The sequence below is a fragment of the Microtus pennsylvanicus genome, chromosome 3 (assembly GCF_037038515.1).
Source record: "Microtus pennsylvanicus isolate mMicPen1 chromosome 3, mMicPen1.hap1, whole genome shotgun sequence".
Classification (NCBI taxonomy): domain Eukaryota; kingdom Metazoa; phylum Chordata; class Mammalia; order Rodentia; family Cricetidae; genus Microtus; species Microtus pennsylvanicus.
The window spans coordinates 141,642,441-141,663,692 of record NC_134581.1 but is presented as its reverse complement, the minus strand read 5'-3'; the positions used below and the strand labels follow the sequence as shown (position 1 = coordinate 141,663,692).

At 40.4% G+C, this 21,252-nt stretch overlaps 1 protein-coding gene across 9 annotated transcripts in view; it reads right to left on the bottom strand.

Moving 5' to 3' along the window:
* Window positions 1-3,425: 3,425 nt before the first annotated feature.
* The window catches only part of Rnf38 (ring finger protein 38), a 91,831-nt gene continuing 74,004 nt past the window's right edge, over window positions 3,426-21,252 (bottom strand). For 8 of the 9 annotated variants that reach the window (XM_075967323.1, XM_075967321.1, XM_075967329.1 and 5 more), the window contains 9 exons: window positions 20,449-20,662; window positions 19,753-19,920; window positions 18,224-18,394; window positions 15,873-16,034; window positions 15,140-15,246; window positions 13,053-13,137; window positions 9,720-9,841; window positions 8,284-8,383; window positions 3,426-6,815 (listed from right to left, as the gene is read on the bottom strand). In XM_075967323.1, the coding sequence (XP_075823438.1) occupies window positions 6,753-6,815; window positions 8,284-8,383; window positions 9,720-9,841; window positions 13,053-13,137; window positions 15,140-15,246; window positions 15,873-16,034; window positions 18,224-18,394; window positions 19,753-19,920; window positions 20,449-20,662 (1,192 nt within the window). In that variant the 3' untranslated portion in view covers window positions 3,426-6,752. The remainder of the gene's footprint in view (window positions 6,816-8,283; window positions 8,384-9,719; window positions 9,842-13,052; window positions 13,138-15,139; window positions 15,247-15,872; window positions 16,035-18,223; window positions 18,395-19,752; window positions 19,921-20,448; window positions 20,663-21,252) is intronic. The other variant, XM_075967322.1, reaches the window with a different exon arrangement.

The window sequence follows — 21,252 nt, the reverse complement described above, 5'->3', positions numbered from 1 at the left end:
TGCCTCAGAAGGCCTAGGGTCAAGTGATTTTTTTTCTTTCTGGCTTGTCTTCCCCAAGTAGAATTTGGCATTTGGGACCTAGAAACCCATTTCCTTCTGGGCTTCTGAAACTAGCATAGCCAATCCATTTCCATCTGTGTCAGTGACCACACTAGGGCTTTCTAAGGCTCAATTGTGAAAGATAATAATACATTTCTCTTTTGTTAGGCTAGCTCAATTTTGGGAGGACGGTTTCATTGATGTAGCAGCAATGTGCTATTTGTATCCAAAATCAGCAGAGACAACTACAATGTTTAAGTTCTATTTCCACTTACAACCACCATATCATCTTACCTTATTTTCATATGTAGGCCAAGAACCAAAGGCTTGATATGGTTTTACATTTTGGTGGTGCTGGTGATCCATCTCAGGAAATTGAACATGCTAACCAAGTGCTAGACCATGAAGCTACTAGACTTTTATTCCTGAATTTCCCGCTATTTTGGGAAGCAGAGAACCATGCAAGAGGTTAGGTGTGCGTACACTGTACTGTAATCTTAGTAAGAATCCAGTCCATCATCTGAAAGTGGGTTAAAAGCTAACCACCCTCAGGTTCTTCAGAATGGCCAATGTTAGGGCTGCTCAGATAAAAACAAAAACCAAAATACAAAACCCAATTTGATCTCTGTGTGCGTGAGCACAGAGTGTAGATGCCAGAGGACAGAAGAGGGTACTGGATGCCTTGGAGCTGGAATTAAGACACTTGTGAGCTGCTGGATGAGTGAGCCAAACCCAGGCCTCCTGGCAAAAGCAACAACCTCTTGTAAGAGCAGAATCATCTCTCTAGCCCTGACCACTATTTATTTCTCTCACATATCTATTTATATAGTTGAAGATTCTAAAGGCGTTAAGCAAACATGGCTGGGATCTTTTGATACAGTTTGAACTCATCGTATGTAGTCAAGGCTATCCCGAACTCCTCATCCTCTTGCTTCCAAGTGCTGGGACTGTAGACAGGTGCCACCATACTCAGACTATAATTTAAGGCATGATATATAATTTAAGAATGATAAAACTTAGAAGTTTGATTCTGCACCCTTCTCTTCCCAAAGGCTCAGAATGAGGAAGAAGAAGAATGTAACAGTTACTGAGAAATGCTGTCTTCTGGACAGGACATGGCAGAACTCACCGCAGTCATGGTTACCTGTATAAAAACCAAGCCAAGACTGGTCAATATTCCAACAGGCAGCAACTAATTGGACTCAATGAGTGCTATCAGTCAGGGTTCTCTAGAGAAACAGAATTTGTAGAAAAGATATTAAGGCAATTTATTAGAATGCTTTACAGGCTGTGGTCCAGCTAGTCCAACAGTGGTTGTCAACCAAAAATGGAAGGTCAAAGAATCCAGGAGTTTCTTCAATACACGAGGTTGGATGTCTCAGCTGGTCTTCAGTATACACTGGAATCTCGAAGTAGTAGGCTTTGATCCAGTGAAGGAATGGACTTGTCATCAAGAGCAAGAACGTTCTTCTTCTATGTCCTTTATACAGGCTTGCCAACAAAAGGCATGGCCCAGATTAAAGGTGTATCTTCCCACTTCAAAAGATATGGATTGAAAGTGGTTTTTCCTACTTCAAGGGACATAATCAAGAAGAAAATCCCACACAGGTGTACACAGATGTTTGGGTTTGTAAACTGCAGATGCAGTCAAGATGACAACCAAGAACAGCTATCACAGTTACAAAAATGGGGACCAGAGACATGTTGAAGATGCCTGGGGGGATGGGAGGGGCAAACTGGGAATGCATATGACCAATATACATTGTTTACATGTATAAAATTGTCTAACAATAAATATAATTTACTCTGTTAACAGCAAGGGGAGATAGCCAGTCAGTTAAGTGTTGCAACACAAGGACCCAAAGTCTGATTCCCAGAACCCACATTAAAACAAAACAAAAACAGAGCTGGGAATGGTGGCACACACTTGTAATCCCAGTGCTAAGGAGGAGGCAAAAGGACCTCTGGGGCTCACAGGTCAGTCAGCCTAGCCTGCTCAGCAAGCTCCAGGCCAGTGAGAGACCCCGTCTCAAAGAACAAGAGGAACACCGAGTAACATCCAAAGTTGTCCTCTGTGCACATACACACAAAAGACGTAGAGGCCAGGAGAGTAAGGTCCATTTAAAGTGCATCCCCTAAATACAACCTTCTCCTTCCGGCATGTGTCAGGATTACAAGCAAACACTACTACCTGTCTTAACTTGCAGTTCCTGGGAAACCAGATGATACAGCACAGTGGTCTAGATCTGAGTCATCTAGTATGGTAGCCACTTCCATGGCTTACTGAATATTTACAATGTGGCCAATTTAAATTAGATGTGCTTTAATATACAGGATCTGAGAAAATACAAAAGATTTTTTTTTTTCTGTTGCTTTGGAGTCTGACCTGGAAATCACTCTGTAGACCAGGCTGGCCTCAAGTGCTGGGGTCAATGGCATATATACTGAAAGGATGTATGCTGGGTTGAATAACATTTTTTTTCTTCCAGTCGGGGACTGAAGCCAGGACTAAGGAAGCACTCTACCTGGCCAATTCTTCTGTTTTTATACGTGGCCACTAAACTGTCTTACACGACTACACTTCAGACAGGTGTGACCTGACCACACCTTTCAGAAATCTTACTCTGTAGTGTAAAGAGAAGCTTCTGCTCTGTTAAACATTGTAGCCAGTGATGTCTGCGGGCACATTTGAGATGCCTGTGATATCACCAAAGCCAACTCAGGAGAGCACTGTAAACACTTGGCAAAGACGAGGCCCTTAGAGCATCAGCACCGATACTTCTACTCCTATTGAAAGAATATTTGTTGAGGAACCCATGGCTTTTTAGAACAGCCATTTTTTCAGGTTATGGCTTATAACTCAGGATTTCTGAATACTTTTGCTGGTGGGGTATCAGATACCTGCTCAAGTAAATCGGTCAGCAGATTTCTTACATTTTAAGTCTCCATGTAGGACAATGAACAGGGGGTCCTTTCCCCTCGTTACGCTCACAGTAACTTGGTTGTAAACTGTCCCTAATGTACACTTGCTTTCCCAGTTACACCTGCTATTTTCTGTATCTTATGGTTCATGGGGGAGGGTGCTGCACAGAGACACAGAGAAGAGATGGTTAAGTTTCCTATACCTCCAGCTTGTTAGATATGCATGCACCCACGTGTGGCTACATTTTCTGCTGATTGCTTGGTCTTTTAAGGAAACAAGTAGATACCTATGTTACCATGCTCATTTTGTAACTCCAGTTGTTTAAACCAACACCAAGACTACACTTTAAAGACCAAGCTCAGCGGTGAGCACCAAGCCGGCTCTACCACCTTGCTGCATCCTATCACACAACCCCCTTTGTAAACACAGCTCCTAAAACATACCTAACATGAAACACAACAGATTATTTTAAGTGTACATCATACATTTATTACCAACAACCCTCTCAACTCCAAAATTGGGCACAGGGATTAAAAATAAAAATTCATTGCACTACTTAGTAAAGCATTACTAGTAACTTTCATAAAAAATGTACAAACTTTGTTAAAAATTTATCAAGCCTTCAAATGATTTGGTTACAGATATTTATAATACATACATTTAAAACTATATGTTAACTGATACAATGGAATATGATTTGAGGAAATGACTCAGCAAATGATTCCAACAAACACCCCGTGAGTTTTCATAATCTTAAACAAACAGCAACATGAGGTAACCAGATGCACTATGGGGAGCAGACTCGAGAAGGCTCAGAGATACTGTGAAAGTGTTCTCGGAAGCTGGCAGGCAGATCACACTGGAAATTACCACAAGAGGCCCAAATTAAGAATTCTAGCAAATTAAAGTTCAGGGAGTGTAGAAAACCTAATATGCTTTCACAATTTCAAATTCTGCTAAAAAAAATTCAGGACAGGAAAATATTAGTATGGTATCTTGACACTTAGAGGCCTTGAGTTGTTTTGTTGAGGTTGGAATTGAAAATACAAAATATGGTGATTCATGCAAAAAAAGACAAAACCCCACAGAAACCAAAAAGCCCAAACCCCAAGTCTAAAACCTACCAACCAACCAACCAACCAACAACAAAACTCCACAGCTGAGTTAAGATGGTAAAGCCAACATTGTTTTAGGAGGAAGAGGATGAAGGCTACCAACATCCATCTGCCACCCAGTGCATCTCCCAGAGATGACGGTCAGGCAGAAGCCAACCGCGCTTTCTCATTTTCTGGCCACAAAGATGCCCACCATGGTCACTCAGAGATCACGCCAGGTCTGCTCCTAAAATACACCAACCATACCATGAACAAAAGTCTGATCCTTCTCTAACAGTTCTGTGCTAAGAGAAGACACCCCATGGAGACAGCAGTCAAAACTGCAAAACACAATTTTACCAGGACAGACCTGCTGCCTCCTAAATTGCCAACTACTTCTATTAAAAAAAAAAAATGAAAGGGAACGTCATGGCAAATATCGACAGAATAAAGAAAGGCTGCTTTCCGGTCTTAGCACAGTGTGCCTTGGTAGTCAGTATCTCTGTATAAACGAGGAAAGTGCTTCACTTGTGTGCATCAATAACACAAACACTGAGTGGAGCAGTGTCATGTGAGAGCTGTACAGATATAAAGTTTTTGCAGCTATATAAAAGTGTATATATAATATGGACTTTTGTCATTTTAAACATGATTTCTTTAAATTAAAAAATAAAGATTAAACTGCATGTGATTTGGAGATGACTATTATAAGCCATTAATTTTGACTTTAACACACCTTTTCATCATTAGGAACGGGAGGGGTATCCTAACGATTTAAAAGTAACACGTGCATTCACCACTGTTTCAGTGTATTTCTGACACACTTAGTCTAGGGCAAACAGAAAATAGGTCAAATCCTATTGTCTGACTAGAGAGGCAACAGTGTCTGAAGAAGACAAAATTGTGCTTCTGTGTGGATTGACTTTCCTGAACTCTAGGCTGTGGTGAGCTTAGAGACTTCAAGGGAGGGTAAGGAACACGGCAGTAGCAAGTAGTTGAACACTCTCCCTGTCAGAGTAAAAAAAAAAGGCCCAGTGCCAATTGCGAGTTGAGTGAGGTTGGCAGCAAAGTGTCACAGTTGTGACCGGAAGGCTGCAGCACGCGTGGCTGCAGACAGAAGCCGAGAACTCACAAAGAGGCAGACAAGGCTGAGCACACTGAGAGAAGGAGGAAGGAATCCAATTGCTGAAAAGTGACTTCCAACCATCTGATTTATGGTCAATCAATCTGTCTTGTTTTACACGGCTATGTATCATTTCCGATTAAATAAAGGTCAATTTCTGTTTGACAGCATTATTATTTTTTATACAAAATCCAATCTTCATTTACACTGCAAGTATTCTGGGCACCTGTTGTATTAAGCTTTTTCTCATTCTGACATAAAAGAGAAAGACACCAAAGCAAACCAGACCTAAGAAGGGAGCTGTCACAGCACTCGATCATCCTGAAACAAAGGTTTCGACGAAAATGTTTACTGAGGAAAGAACTAGAGAACTTCAAGACCAGAGTGTGGGAATTCAATTAACACTAACAGAAATAGCTCTCTTAAAACAATTTAGTTACCCATGGAGGCCTGAGCGAAGAACACACACCGGAAACCAGGCTGAGTTAGATAACAGATTTTGTTCTACGGGAAGTCAAGAAGGCGATACTTATGGGACCAGTGGTGTTCTTAAAAATATATTACTCAAACATCTTCGAAACAGACTACAAATCTACACATGAATAAAATCACAGGTCCTTTCTGTAAAATGCTACTGGAAATGTAAAGGAGAAACAAGAAGCAGTAACACTCAGATCTCCGACTGAAATGCCGATATTGCTAATGAGGATCGTGATATTGCACCTTCTTTTTGGAAATAGCAAGTTGGAGACTTAAAAGTTTCTTTTACAACAGAATTGAAGAAAAAAAATCAGGTCATGGAGTGAGAATCTGACACTTTTTCTTAAGTGACCCACTTAGGATCACAGAGGAAGAGAAGGGGACAGCTGCCTGAAGCAAAGGAAGAAGGCTTTTCTCATTCCATTCCTTGGGAGGGAAGGGGACGGAGTATTCAATGCTTAGAATTGATGCACCCTTAGCAATCAGTGTGCAACAGCAAACACAAGGGGAAAACCAGTGTACAGTACTAGTGCTGTTTAAATAACACACCAGATTATACATTGCAGCATAATTAAAACTACACACACATTCTTGGTACATGCTGGTATATAGGATCTCACACACACAGTAGCTACCATGCCCCCACACGTGTAGTTGCACACACTCTCTCACACAGTCCACACGCTGCACTCATTTCCACTCACAGTTTCTGAAGGCTCTATATAAGGTAGATTGCTATATCATCTGGAGCTACCACTTTTTATAAAAGCACATGCTAAAAGATCACGTCCACTGTAATCTTGCAGCAACACTCGGAATGATCACACAAAAACCAGGGAATGTTAGTGCACACACGAAATTAAGCTAAAGAAAAGATCTTTGGAGTTCCAATCACACAGTTAGTATAACAATTCCATAATTGTGAAGACTAATTGTAAGCTTTTATAGTTGATTAAGTCACACAGTGCAAAGAAAGGTCCATTGACCCTTTTGGTAAAGGGAGGGCTGGAAGCCACACAGGTTAAGTTCAATGGATAGTCCATATATACACGTGATGAGGAACACCCAAACTAAATCTGTGCTCGTAGGCTGGTCACTCTGAATCCCGATGTACTTCTGAAGCATCAGCTCGGCAAATTGGGCAAGTACGATTTCCCTGAAAAACAAGAGGAAGCTCACTGGAGTTGCATCTCATACTCACTAGTGAAGTACCCAGGTCTACCGATAATCCCGTAAGATCTTTATATTCTGATCCCTTAAAAACAAACCAATTCTAAACCAGGGTGGCTGTGCAAACCTGCCAGAGGCAGGAGGATTAAGAGTTTCAAGCCAGCCTAAGCTACATGAGACCCTTTTTTAAAAATAAAACAACACAATAAAAAACAAAACAAAGACAACCTACACAAATCTCAAGATTGACTTTGTTAAACTCGTAAACAAGACTTGCTATCTATCGCTAGTCTGGAAAAACTTAGTAAATAACTTAAAATCAAAACCTTGCTCCGCCTCCCCTCCAACCCCACCCCAAGAACAACATAGGTGGAGCTGGGTGTCAAACACACTAATCTAGACCTTTTTTTGAAACAGGACTTTGCGCACTGAACTTCTCATTCTCCCGTTCCTACCTCCTCCTGAGTGCTAGGACAGTAGGAATATCCCAAGAGCCTGGCCCTAGCCTTCCTTCACTTTTTTTTTTTTTGAAGCAGGGTTTATTTTGTAGCTCTAGCTATCCTGGAACTTGTCCTGTAGATCAGGCTAACCTCAACTCAAGGACATTCACCTGCCTTTGCCTCTTGAGAGCTGGGATAAACAGGATAAGGTCATACACACATGGTTCCACTTACTCCTTTCCTTGGCTCCTAAAGCAGTTTTTTCTCTACTTCCACAGACAGGGAAACACAATGATCACTTATTTACTGTCTTACCTCTACACTCCATCACTCACGGTGGATGGAGCTCAGAGAGCGCGATCCTGTCATCTGATTGTCACAACATAGTATGACTGGCTCACCCTTAACCTACTCCATCTTCTTCCCTCAACAACCATCCTTCCTGTCTCATTCCTGTCTGTCTCTAAACAGTGGCCAATGAGGTTTTTAAAACACGACTGTAGCCACACCCTTCCCCTTGCTTTCGGAATCAAGTCTAAACTCACGCAGGCTTTAGAATGGCTTTGCAATAACCGCGCCCATTCTAAGCCCTCCCTTTGTGCACCTCTCCCCTCACACGCCCTCACTCTCGTCCTCAGTTGCAGGGACTTGTGGCTCCTTGACTATTCCCTCTTCACACATTAGGGCTTTGCACAAGCCATGTTTTTGTTTTGTTTTTCCTAAAAAGTTCATATTCTTCATTTCATGATTTAGTTTGTTCATTCCTTCTCTTCTTCATTAGACAGATCACACTTTCCTGCCTTAGCCTCTCTTCATGTGCTAGGATTACAGGTATGACCAGACACCAGTTCTCCTTAACTGATTTCTTTATTAGTTACTAAACTGCTTAATTAGCACATTCTACAAAAAATTCAAACTGGACTATTTAAATTATGTATATTTTATTCACATAAATTAAAGAGTATGCAAAGAAATACTTGAAAAGTACTTTCTTTGTACTCATGATAACTTTACCTTAAGCCATTTATCGACACACTTGGCATGGAACTCGTGGTTACAGGGTAAGACTCTAAGAAGCTGCCTCGACTCAAAATCACACATGCATACTACACACCTGGAAAAGAGCACATTTTCGGTTTTCTATTTGTTATGACTATCACAATTACAAAGTCATTTGCGGTTATCAAAATATTATTTATTTTTTAAAATTACCACTATTCCTGAAAATGAGGATGCTAATGTAGATTTACTTAGGGTTCTTTACTAACAGATTGTCAAGACATCTCTGGTTAAGGAGCTGGAGAGACGGTTCAGTGTTAACCGTTTTTCTCTGAGACAAGCTGGCTAGTGAATCAAGGAGGTTCAATGAACCAGTGAGATTCTCTGCCTTAAAGTGGAGAATGGTTGAAAAGACCTGATGTCAACTTCTGACCTCTATGGGCACACACACGCGTGTGTACCTGCACACATATAACAAACACATACGTATGCAAAAATAATTTATCTAAAAACAATGGATCAAAATTCTAGATTAAGGGGAAAAACAGTAAATTTTTGTGATCTAAGAGTATATAAAGTTTATAATATATATAAGTATATAATAAAGCATTATTTGTAAGAGTCAAGCAGTGGGGGCTGGAAAGATGGCTTAGCAGTTAAGAACACTAGCTATTCTTCCAGAGGTCCTGAGTTTAATTCCCAGCACCCACATGGTGGCTCACGACCATCTGTAATAGGATCTGATGCCCTCTTCTGGCGTGCAGGTGTTCATACAGAGCACTCATGCAAAAAATAAATCTAAAAAAAACTCAGTGAAAACAACCCAAATGTCCATCAACTAAAGAAGGGATAAACATAGTATATCTATACCATGGAGTATTTTTAGCCATAAAAATGAATGTTTGATACAAGCTGCTACCTGGACCTGAAAAAAAGTTATGCTATGTTGACTTTCTGGGTAGACTAAAGACTACGATATTATAGCACTGTTTTTTCAAACTGTGGATTGTGACCTCTGGAGGGTGGGGTGCATCAAACAACCCTTTCACAGGGGTCACATATCAGATATCCTGCATATTAGATATTTACAATTCACAACAGTAGCAAAATTATAGTTATGAAGTAGCAAGAAAATAATAGGGTTGGGGGCCACCATAACATGAGGTTGAGAAGCACTGTATTACAGGAGTCTAGACGTGTGACACTGAGAGGCAGGAGATAAAGCATGAAGAAGGAGGGTTGAGAAGACACAGGGAGTTAGCTACTAGCAAGAGAGAAGAAACCACTCTGTGCAGCAATGAAACGGTCTACATCTGTGGTGATGGTTGTACAACTTTACAAACATGCTAAACACACTAAACAGCTGAACTTGATGAACTTCAGCCCATTCCGTATTTAAACCTCCTAACGGAAGACCCCTGCTATTGTGACTAAGAAACAAATACACTTACAAAGTCTGCTCCGACTGGTGGTTGTTAGGGTTGAACCTGTAGGAGGGAAGCTGTTCAATATCTGCTTTAGTCAGTCCCCGAGGCTTCGCCTCTCCCAGTCGTTCTGCCAGGTTTAGCAGGGCCTACGGGAAGGGAAAGGAGACAGATTTTCATCTGGAGTAATATGATAGTTTAATTACTCATCTATGTGCACATGCACACACACATGCAGAGGTCAGAGGACAGTGTGTGTGTGCGGTGGGGGGATCAGTTCTCTTTGCTCCAGGTGGGTGGGTCCCAGGGACTGAACTCAGGTCATCAGGTTTAATGGCAAGAGCGTTATTGAGCCATCCAATGGAGGAACTTTTTTTTTTTTAATTTAATTTTTTTCCCTTAAAACAAGATCTCTTTGTAGCCTAAGCTGTCTTGGAACTTAGAATGTAGCTCAGGTTAGCTCCAAGCTCATGGCAACACTCCTGTTTCAAGCTCTCAAGGGGTAGGATTACTGGTGTGAGGGCAACATGCCCAGCACTTACTGGTGTGGGATGCCCCTCTGCATGCTGTGAATATGTTTTATTTCCACTGGTTAATAAAGAAGATGCTATGACCTATGACAGGGCAGAATATAGCTAGGCGGGAAAACTAAACTGAATGAAGGGAGAAAGAAGGTAGACGCCACGTAGTCGCCGAAGAAGTAAGATGTAAGGTAACACACCACAAGCCTCGTGGTAAAATACAACATAACTGAAATGGGTTAGTTTAAAATGTAAGAGTTAGCTAGAAACACGCCTGAGCCATTGGCCAAAGAGTGTTGTAATTAATATAGTTTCTGTGTGATTATTTGGGTCTGAGCAGCTGAGAAACAAAAGTGCAGTCTCTGTCCATAACTTAAGTCTTTTATTTTATATAAAAAAAAAAAAACTTTACTTAGGCTAGAACTGAGTGAGGTTCCTAGGATAACAACCTTAACTTGACTCCTTTCATATTTCTCTGAGACTGCACCCTGACTTTTTAAGATTTTTCACATTTGCTTTCAGTAAATCTTTCTATGACCAAAACAACTGTCATGTCCAGTCTGGAAGTCAATCTCTCCTGGATCTGTTTTAAGTGGTATTTTTCAGGAGAGGAAGGGTACAGTCACCACGGGAGTAAAAATCAATTTCATAAGAATTATGGGATGCTTTTTACCAAAAACAGATCCATTTCTAATACAATACAGAGATGAATATGCGACAGATCAGCTGCTCTAATCAAAATGTCTCTGACTCAACAGGTAAAGGCATTTGCCACTAAACCTGACAACCTTGGCTTAATTCATCTCAAGACAGGAGAACCAACTCCCACAAATTACTTCACGTCACGGCAAAGGCACACACCCCGACAGACATATAAACAGACATACACACAAACAATAGTTTTAAATACATAAGTTTAGATATGACTGAACTGTATTAATTACTTTAACACCTGCAAAATGAGCATCAGGGAGGTGGATTACATCTACTACATAACTTATTAAAGATAAGACTTTTCAAAAGAACACAATAGGGCTGAAAAGATGGCTGTGGTGGTTTGAATGTAATTGGCCCCTATGAGCCTACAGGGAGTGGGACTGTTGACAGGTACGGCCTTGTGTCACTGTAGGGCAGGCTCCTATGCTCAAGCTACACCCAGAGTAGAACTCAATTTGCTTCTTGTTACCTGCTGATCAAGATGTAAAACTCTCAGCTCCTTCTCCAGCACCATGCCAGCCTACATACCACCACACCCCACCATGATGATAATGGACTAAATCTTAAACTGTAAGCTACCCAAATTAAGTGTTTTTCTTTATAAAAGTTGCCATGGTCCTGGTGTCTCTTCATTTGAAAACCTAAATAAGATAATGGCTCAGCAGTTAAGAGCACTGGCTTCTCCTCCAGAGGATCCTAGTTCAATTCCCAGCACCCACATGGGGTTCACAACCATCTGACACCCTCCTGGACTCCAAGGGCATCAGGCACATACATGGCACACAAACACACACCCAAGTAAAACATCTATACTCATAAAAAAATTAAACAAAATACACAATAATGGCATCGTGTCAAAAAATTTAAAAATACCCAATTAATGTTCAAATACTACTAATATTTTCAAAACAAGTATTTTATTCAAACTAGGATCCAACGCTACCATGGTTTCATATGTCAAGTCTTGTAAAAACATGGTAGAACCATTTACAGCAGCACTTGAAAGGCAGAGGAGGGAATAATCAGAAGTTCAAGGCTATATAACAAGTTAAAGGTCAGCAAGGGGAACCTGTCTCGAAATAAAAACAATCAAAAATACAGACATTCCCAATGTGATCTACTAACTTTCCATTCCTGACCTATCTGGTTCAGTACATTTTTCGCCCACTACACTTTCTGTGCACTGAAAGATCTGATCTTCTCTGTGTTCATCAGGCTTACTGTGTCCACTATTAAATCATTAGGGACTCAGGATCGTGTGGTGCCATTAATTCAAGGCTGGCAAAATGATACTAATTCCACCATTATTCAAAGAAATTTTCTTATGAGAAACTTCCCCCACACCAAACTGTACCCAGTAGTATATAAAGAAAAGGAAAGATACAAAAGACTAATGAATGAATTGGGTTTTTACAAGTATTTAACATAAATTCATATTTAAAACATTTGATGCATCTTTAGGATGTTACAATTATGTTTATTGATTTTACACTAGTATCTCATTCTTCCTGGATTTTTAATGGCTCATTACTTATCTGCTTTAACCTTTTTTACAAAGACATGTGTCTTGCCATATAGCTCAGGCTAATCCTGAACTCAGGGTCCTCCCGACTCAGACTATTAAGCACCAATCCCAATATCATGCCTCAAATCTCCATTTTCTCCCTTTCTTTTTTTAAGACAAGGTCTTTACTATGTACCCTGGGCTAAGCCTCAAACTTGAGTGCAGCATCGCAGCCACGAGTCACCCGCCAGGTCCACTTTCCTTCCACGTGAGCCGCACACCATATGCTATGTACCACAATGTAGCTCCCTCAACCTTATGCAAAAATAAAATAGAACACCTTTCTAAACATCTTTGCTTCCACAAATCTTTTCTGAACACCTAATCAAAACCCACCACTTCCTCATCATTTGTATTCTCTCTCTGGAACTGAACTAGAATAGAACTAGTCTACTTACTATAATAGGTATATGGAAAATCCTAGGGATGCTAAACAATTTTATGAATTATAAATTTCATTTGTATCTTAAAATGCAAAGTTAATCTAATAAATGCCTATATGAAAGTATAGGACATTACACAATACTCCCTAAATAAATTCACACTTCCTCTACTAACCTCGTAATTTTCTACTTCTCCATCTTCTACATCCAATTCAAAGCTGAAAGTTGGGCCCACAGCAGGTGGTACTGGAAGCATTGATCTACAAAGAAAACCACCAAGGAAGTGTTTGTATGTTAGTACATGAACACAAACGGCAGAGGACAAAGGTCAGATTACATGGATGAAGAACGGTCAGTGTTTACTAACGGCAATCCTTTAAGGGCACTGGCTTTTCTAGGAGCAGGACATGCCATTTACAATAGCACAACAAGACAAATGTGAAGGCCAGAGACGGCTCAGCAGGTAAAGGAGCTCTGTTTAAGCCTGATAATCTGAACTTGATCCCCAGAACCCACATGGTGGAGAGAGAAAACCCAACTGACTCCCACAAGTGGGCCAAAGTCTGCAATATGTACACAGGCATACGTGCACATACTGACACTTAATAAATGCAATAATGTAGGGATAGACTTAGTAAAACGTGTAAGGCCTATATAAAACTGCTAGGATAAACAGGTAAATATAAGTAGACTAGAAAAATCAATAGTTATCACTATTCCACCATATTAATCTATAGATTTAATACAAAACCTCATTAAGTTTTTTATGTCTTTTTTTTTAAATTTATTTAACTTTATTTTAGGTGCATGAAGTTACAGACAGTTGTGAGCTGCCATGTGGGTGCTGGGAAGCGAACCCAGGTCCTGTGGGAGAACAGCCAGTGCTCTTAACCACTAAGCCATCTCTCCAGCCCCGTTTTTTATGTCTTTTAATGCAAAATGGATGCTGATTTTATAATTTATCTGAAAATGAAGAATTAAATTAAATTAAACACTTTTCAGCTAAGCTCGGAGGTTATATTACCTTATTTTAAGACAAACAGACAAGAGAGGGGGAGTGAGGGAACTAAAATTACCAGAAAAATAACTTGTAGTTTAAAGATCACCTTTGAGCTAAGATATTTGTTCTAGAAAGTAAATGTAGACATGTGACCAAGTCCCAGCCAATGAGGTATCAGTAATAGTAATGTGTTTCATTCTGGGAAATGTTGTCCAGAGAAGCAGTAGGCAGAGGAACCTCTTTCTTTTCTTTTTAAACTTTTGTTTCTTTGAGATGGGGTCGTGCTATATAACCCTGCCTGGCATGGTACTGGCACTGAACTTAAGGACAGGACTCCTGAGATGACAGTGTACCCCACACTCAGATTCCTATTCCTGACATGGTGGCTGGAGCAGGAGGGTCATGAGCACACCCAAGGACAGAAGAATCCATTCTCATAGACATAATGCTAACAAAACACTCTAGACTTGGTCTACTACATCTCGCTATGTCAGAAGGAAATAAAAAACTATCACATTTAAACCACAATGTTCATTACAAGTAAACTTAATCCCAACAGCCTAGTTCTAAAATGCAAAAATGACTTCTTGTCTTTTCCAAGAAAAATACCATCAAAGCTGGATAATCAAAAGTGATTCTAGGGCCTAAGAGAGATAGTTCAGTAAAGGTCCTCCCAGCACTCCTGATCAAGAGTTTGATCCCTAGAGTTCACATGGTAGAGGAACAGACCTTTCCAAGGTATCATCTGACCTTCACACACAAGCAGTAGCATGCATGTGCTCCCCTACATCATGCATGACAAATATAAAAACGGGTTTTGTCTGTTTTGAAGTGACTCCAGGGCTAAAAAGATGGCTCAGCAGTTAAGAGTATTTGCTGTTCTTGCAGAGAATGTGGGTTCTCTACCCATATAGTTGCTCACAACCATCTCTAACTCCAGTTTCAGGGATCCAATGCCCTCTTCTGGCATCTATAGGTACTGCATGCACACATGGTATACAATACACACTTAAGAGGCAAAAGGCACAAACTGAAATCTTTAAAAAGTGATCCTTACTGTATAAGTGGCAAATACTCTAAATTTTTCTATCTTATAATTCGCTAAACAATATGTCTTGGGTTTTTTCCTCCCCCGTTTCTTCCTTCCTTAATTGGATATGTAACCCCATAACCACTTAACATGTTTTGACACATACTAAGTCACATGCCACAGAGAAGCCACTCATAAAGGACTCTCAAGAGAATAAGCAGAAGGAACTTACAACACATAAGGCAGTAAGCTTGGATGGTAAGGGGGAGGTGGTACTGGCTGCTGGGATCGGTATCTACTGCGCCCTGTGAGTCTCCGAGGCATGAATGGAGGATAAGGCTGTAGGAGACAAAGGTTGAGAATGATCATTCTATGTTTGCAAACAATGTCAAATAATTTATTTATTGAACTTAAATGGCAAGTGCTCTTACCCTCTGAGCTACCTCACTAGTCCCCACTTGGTGTTTTTCATTTTTTGTTTTTTTGAGACAAAGTTTCTCTACATAGCACTAGTTGTCCTGGGCTGGCCTCCAACTCACAGAGATACAGCTGCCTCTGCCTCCCAAGTGCAGGGACTAAAGGTGTGCACCAGAACATTCAGTTTCCCAACTTGTTTTTTTAAGATAGGGTCTTGCTACCTAGCTTAGACTGGCCAGGAACCTGCCTTGCAGACAAAGATGGCCTTGAACTTGCAAACAATCCCCCTGCTTCTACCTTCTCAGTGCTGGGATTATAGGCCTATGACACCAGGCCTGACTGCCACTTGTTTGATTTTTAAAAATCTTACTATTCAGGTGGCATTAACTAATTCTTTAATGATAATATAGCTAAAACAGCCAAGGATAAAATACATACGCATGTGATTTTCAGAATACATGAGCTCTGAATATTTTCAGAGTTACACTGAAAACAACTAAAATAAGCTCTCGAGCAAATAAATGAATGTAACAACGTATGAAGCTTACTACGCCGAAGGACACCTCCTGATGCAGAGGATCATGTGTCAGGAACTGCAAAGGAGCTGACGGAGGTAATGCTGGGGGATGGGCCGAGGGGGGATAAGTAAAACTGCCCACTTGAAGATGCTCTCCTAAGAGTTCCACTTCATTTTCTATCCTCTGTAGAGGCTGTGGAGAGAAAAAAGAAATCAATGTGCTCCCGATGCTTTTTTAAATAATAAAACAATACAAAAATATTTTCAAGGCCAAGGTTGTCTTAAACTAAAATACAGCTGGGTGGTGTTGGCACACACCTTTAATCCCAGCACTCGGGAGGCAGAGGCAGGCGGATCTCTGTGAGTTCGAGGCCAGCCTGGTCTACAAGAGCTAGTTCCAGGACAGGCTCCAATGCTACAGAGAAACCCTGCTTTGAAAAACCAAACCAACCAATCAACCAAACCAACAAAAACAGGTGGACGTTTCCTACCTTGATTTTTAGTTTGTGTTAATTATACATTAAGTATTTCTGTGACCCATTATAGTACACATGTCCTTTAAGATCTCTAAATTTTAAAATGGGAGGGGAAAAAGTCAATTATACGGAAGTTCAAGTTTGAGCTGTCATAACACCCTGATCAACAGAGAATTCTCAGACACTGAGCCTCCCTGATGAACGAGCATATGGTGTGTGTATAATTCAGAAGCAGGAACAGTGGGGTACGCTATACAAATTCACTCTACTACAAAAGTCATGGTGTCAAATCAACATGTGATTTTTAGATAATATATGAATTAGTATTCTTATTTACAAAACTGACATTCTTAATTTTTGAAGTATACTGTGGCTGGGCATGGTAGCATATACTTATAATTTTTTTTTTCTTTTTTGGTTTTTCAAGACAGGGTTTCTCTGCAGCTTTGGAGCCTGTCCTGGAACTAGCTCTTGTAGACCAGGCTGGTCTCGAACTCACAGAGATCCGCCTGCCTCTGTCTCCCGAGTGCTGGGATTAAAGGTGTGCGCCACTACTGCCCTGCATATACTTATAATCTTAACACTTGGGGTGAAGACAGGAAAACTAAGGACAGCCTGGGACACACTAAGTCAACAACGACTACAAAGCACATTGTACTTCATACCATGTAGTGTGTTTTTCTTAAACTTAAAATAGGTGGCCTCGTTTCAAGCTTCTAGAATACAAGGTCTCATGAACTTGGGTTAAAGGAGACTCTGTTCCAAAACAAAAAAAAAAAAACCAAAAAAAAAACAAAACATACAGGCCAAGAAAAAAAGAAGAGAAAAAAGGGAGGAGAGGGGAGGAGGAAGAAGGAGGAGGAGGTGAAGAGAAGAAGGAAGGGGAAGAGGGAGGAAGAGAAGAAAGCTCTTTGGGGCTGCAGAGATGGCTAAGAGGTTGTTGCTCTGACAAGCAGAATTCAGGCAGAATTCAGAACCATATTGGGTGGTTCACAACAAACGGAAACTTCAGCTCCAGGAGGATCTGATGCCCTCTTCTGGTTTCTATAGGCACCTGCACACATGCTGTACATAGACAGACAGACAGACAGACAGACAGATACAGACACACAGACACACACAGACACACACACAAACACACAGAGCCTCTCCTATCTCTCCTCCCCCCTTTCTAAAACAGTAAGTACTGACAATTATAAGGGTTCTATTTTTCAGGTGAGAAATACATGCTAGCGGCCAGTGAGATGGCTCAGGAGGTGCTGTTGCTTACTGAGCAATGCCAGCAAACTGACTTCAGTTCTAGAATGCACATAAAAGGTGGAAGAAAACCACTCCAGAGTTGTCCTGACTTCCACACATGCCATGCCCACCCCACCCCCAACTACAGAATGTACACACACAATAGACTTAAAAATCATAGACTATATAAAATGGGAAAAACTAGAACCAATTAGGTAGGAACTTTGCTTTGAGCTGCCTGAAAGACTGCAGATATGCAGAAACAATAAAATTTCACTTAGTTAAGTGATACTAAACTAAGAAAAAATAAGCTAATTCTAAAGTATGTTTAAACTAATTTATTTACCTATAAGTTTCTTTAATTCTTTAAGAGCTTTAAGAATACCAAAGTTAGCCGGGCGGTGGTGGTGCATGCCTTTAATCCCAGCACTTGGGAGGCAGAGGCAGGAGGATCTCTGTGAATTCGAGACCAGCCTGGTCTACAAGAGCTAGTTCCAGGACAGGCTCCAAAATCACAGAGAAACCCTGTCTCGAAAAAAGCAAAAAAAAAAAAAAAAAAAGAATACCAAAGTCACAGTGCTTAAATGGCAATTACTTACACTTACTAAACTAATTAACCAAACTTAAACACCCCAGGAAAACCAGAAACATGACTAGAAGTACCTACCGATCGTGACTGCTGTGTCTGGAAAGGGACAAACTGGCCTGGCGGTGCCAAGTGAGGAGGATGGTGGGGAGAAAGGTGAGGAGGGTGTATAAGAAATGGATCACTAGAAATAAGGGGTGGGAACGCAGCATATGGTACTGGTAAGTGCTGAACCGAACAGGCCTGAAGCATCTGTAAGGGAAAAGCATTACTTTTAGTTTAAAAATGTTAGAATATACAATTTTCTTGACAAAGGTATGAATCAAATTACCACACCTCCCAAAACTCATAGTAAGTACTCGAATATTTCTGCATCTATCAGTAAGAATGGTAAACAGTGTAGTTGTATTATATAATTGTTCTAATTGAATGAAATGAAGGAGAGGGAGTGCTATGCAGGCAAAGGGCCTCTTCCTCACAACCATCTCATCAATCCTTCACTCTGCTCTTCAGGGACCAGCTTGGGTCACTGAATTAATTGCTAAACTGTCACTGACACATGTATGTGAGCTTTAACTTCCCAGGCAGACCAGGGGATTAAATTTTTTTTTTTTAAATTTTCGAGACAGGGTTTCTCCATAGCTTTTTTGGGTCCTGTCCTGTAACTAGCTCTTGTAGACCAGGCTGGCCTCAAACTCACAGAGATCCTCCTGCCTCTGCCTCCCGAGTGCTGGGATTAAAGGTGTGCACCACCACCGCCCGGCCAGGGGATTAAATTTATACTCAGTATTCCCAAGCGCTTTCCTGATCAAAACGACCTTCATTGTTTTCTAATATTTGGAGTCAAAATATTACAAGATAGAATATATAGCGTTAGAGGGAAAATTAGCTGTCTGAATCTCATTATCTCTATGACGCTAAGCAAGTTAATTTTACCTTCCAGATCAAGTTTATAGAAATTGGGATAATAGCATTTTCATTAACAGATTTTTCATGGTGAAAAACAAAACAGGCTCTCAAGAGTGCCCACTGAAGCCCACTGAAGTAAGGGCTAAGAATGTCAACTGCTGAATATCACATTACTAAGTCTAAAGTCAATCTTTATTAAGGATTAATTGTTGTTTATATATAGGAAGAAATAGGGTTTAAGACACTGTAAATGGATATATTTTAACCACTAAATAGAATACATCATAATTTAAAGCTAATTATTTAATGGTCACTATAATTGTGCTGAGATTTTTTTTAAAGATTTATTATTATGAATACAGTATTCTGCCTGCATGTATGCCCTGTATGCCAGTAGAGGGCACCAAATCTCATTATAGGTACCTGGGAGGCACCATGTGGTTGCTGGGAATTGAACTCAGGATCTCTGGAAGAATAGCTAATGCTCTTAACCTCTGAGCTATCTCTCCAGCCCTGTGCTGAGATTTTTATTACAGTAAAATTAAACGTTTTACTTGCAAGTGAACCTACTAAGACAGTTCTTAAATCGTATCTGTTAGCCATCCTAAGGGAGGACTGCTGAACTTTAAGTCATAAACAAAACCCAGTTGGCATGCTATTTTAAATAGTAAGATTGAGTGAGAATAAAGGCCCAGACTTACTGGAGGAGGCACACTACAGACAGGGAGGTGTTGTCCACTGAAGACCACAGAGCATCCTGGGACCTGTTGTGCACTGCAAGCAGGGATGTGCTGACCTGTGCAGAGTGGAATCCCATGGGGCGCCACCGTGGTTACTGTGTAGGAGACAGGAACTGTTCCTTGATGGAGCTTTTAGGAAAGAAAAGTAAAACTTTTGAGAAAACATGACCTATTTTAAAAATTAACATTTGAGGGCCTGGAGAGGCAGCTCAGTTAGTATGGTACTTGTCATATTATGAATTCCTGGGTTTGACCCCATCACCACATAAACTAGGCATTGTGGCTCAAACATGTAATCATGGCATTGGGGGGTAGAGATAAGAGGATCAGAAATTCAAGGTCATTTTTTTTACATATATAGTATATTAAAAAAGACAGCTTGGGATAAATGAGACCCTGCCCAAACAAACATGTATTGATCCCCATCTGCTATATAAATTTTCACAATGTACTTCCTTCACATTTTCTTTTTGAAACCCAAGTCTTATGTAGCCCAAGTTAGTCTCTCATTATGTTAAATTTCTTTTACTAAAAGGAATGGGGAACTTAAATAGCTACATTTCAGGAATTAAAGAAACCTACAACAAAAATCAATGAATTCCCTTGAAAACTACAAACTTCTACTCTTGGTATTTCCAGGGAATTCTGTTACTGTACCTGATCATGTATGTCGACCATGACTGCATTCTGCTGGGGAGGATGAGCAGCTGGATGTAACAGACGGGGAGATACATTCGGAGGGTGGAAGGCTCGAGGTTCCTCTATTGCTTGCTGCTGTGCATAAGGGAGATGGTGATAGTTTTCATCTTGACTAATGGAATTATGTCGAGACAGACGATCCCTTCTTCCTCGCTGACGCCTGACGGGAGGACTAAAATAAGGTAAATGCCAAAAAGAAGGTCATTACTATAATGTTTAGCAATCAGGATTCTGTATTATCTATTACCTATAAATAATATATGCTAAGGTAAGCTAAGAAATTAAATAAGTGCTATGGCTTCCAATCAATTTTAAAAACTGACCAATTTAAATATAAATTCACCAGTCAATTTTAACATGCATAGATCTGCAGGAATCACTATGTTACTCTGACAGGGATTTTTTTATTACCCTCATTTCTATGCTTATTAACAGAATTATTCCATAAGAAAAAGTTACCATCCCTCTTATTTTACACTTTTTATGGGGTATTGGGGACGGTGATGCATGTTGTGGTGTGTCTGTGCAGATCAGAGGACGACCTTCGTGAGTTCGTGCTTTCCTTTTAATAAGTGAGTCCGGGGCTCAAACTCACGCTGTCAGATTCGGCAACAAGCACTCTTATGTCCTAAGCTATCTTGGCAGCCCAAGTCAGCACTTTCTTCTCATCATTTACTTAGTAGTTTATCCTCAATGTGGACTCATGGGTATTTATTTGCTGGGTTGTGATTCATACTGTTGTTTTATGGGTGCGAAGTGTCC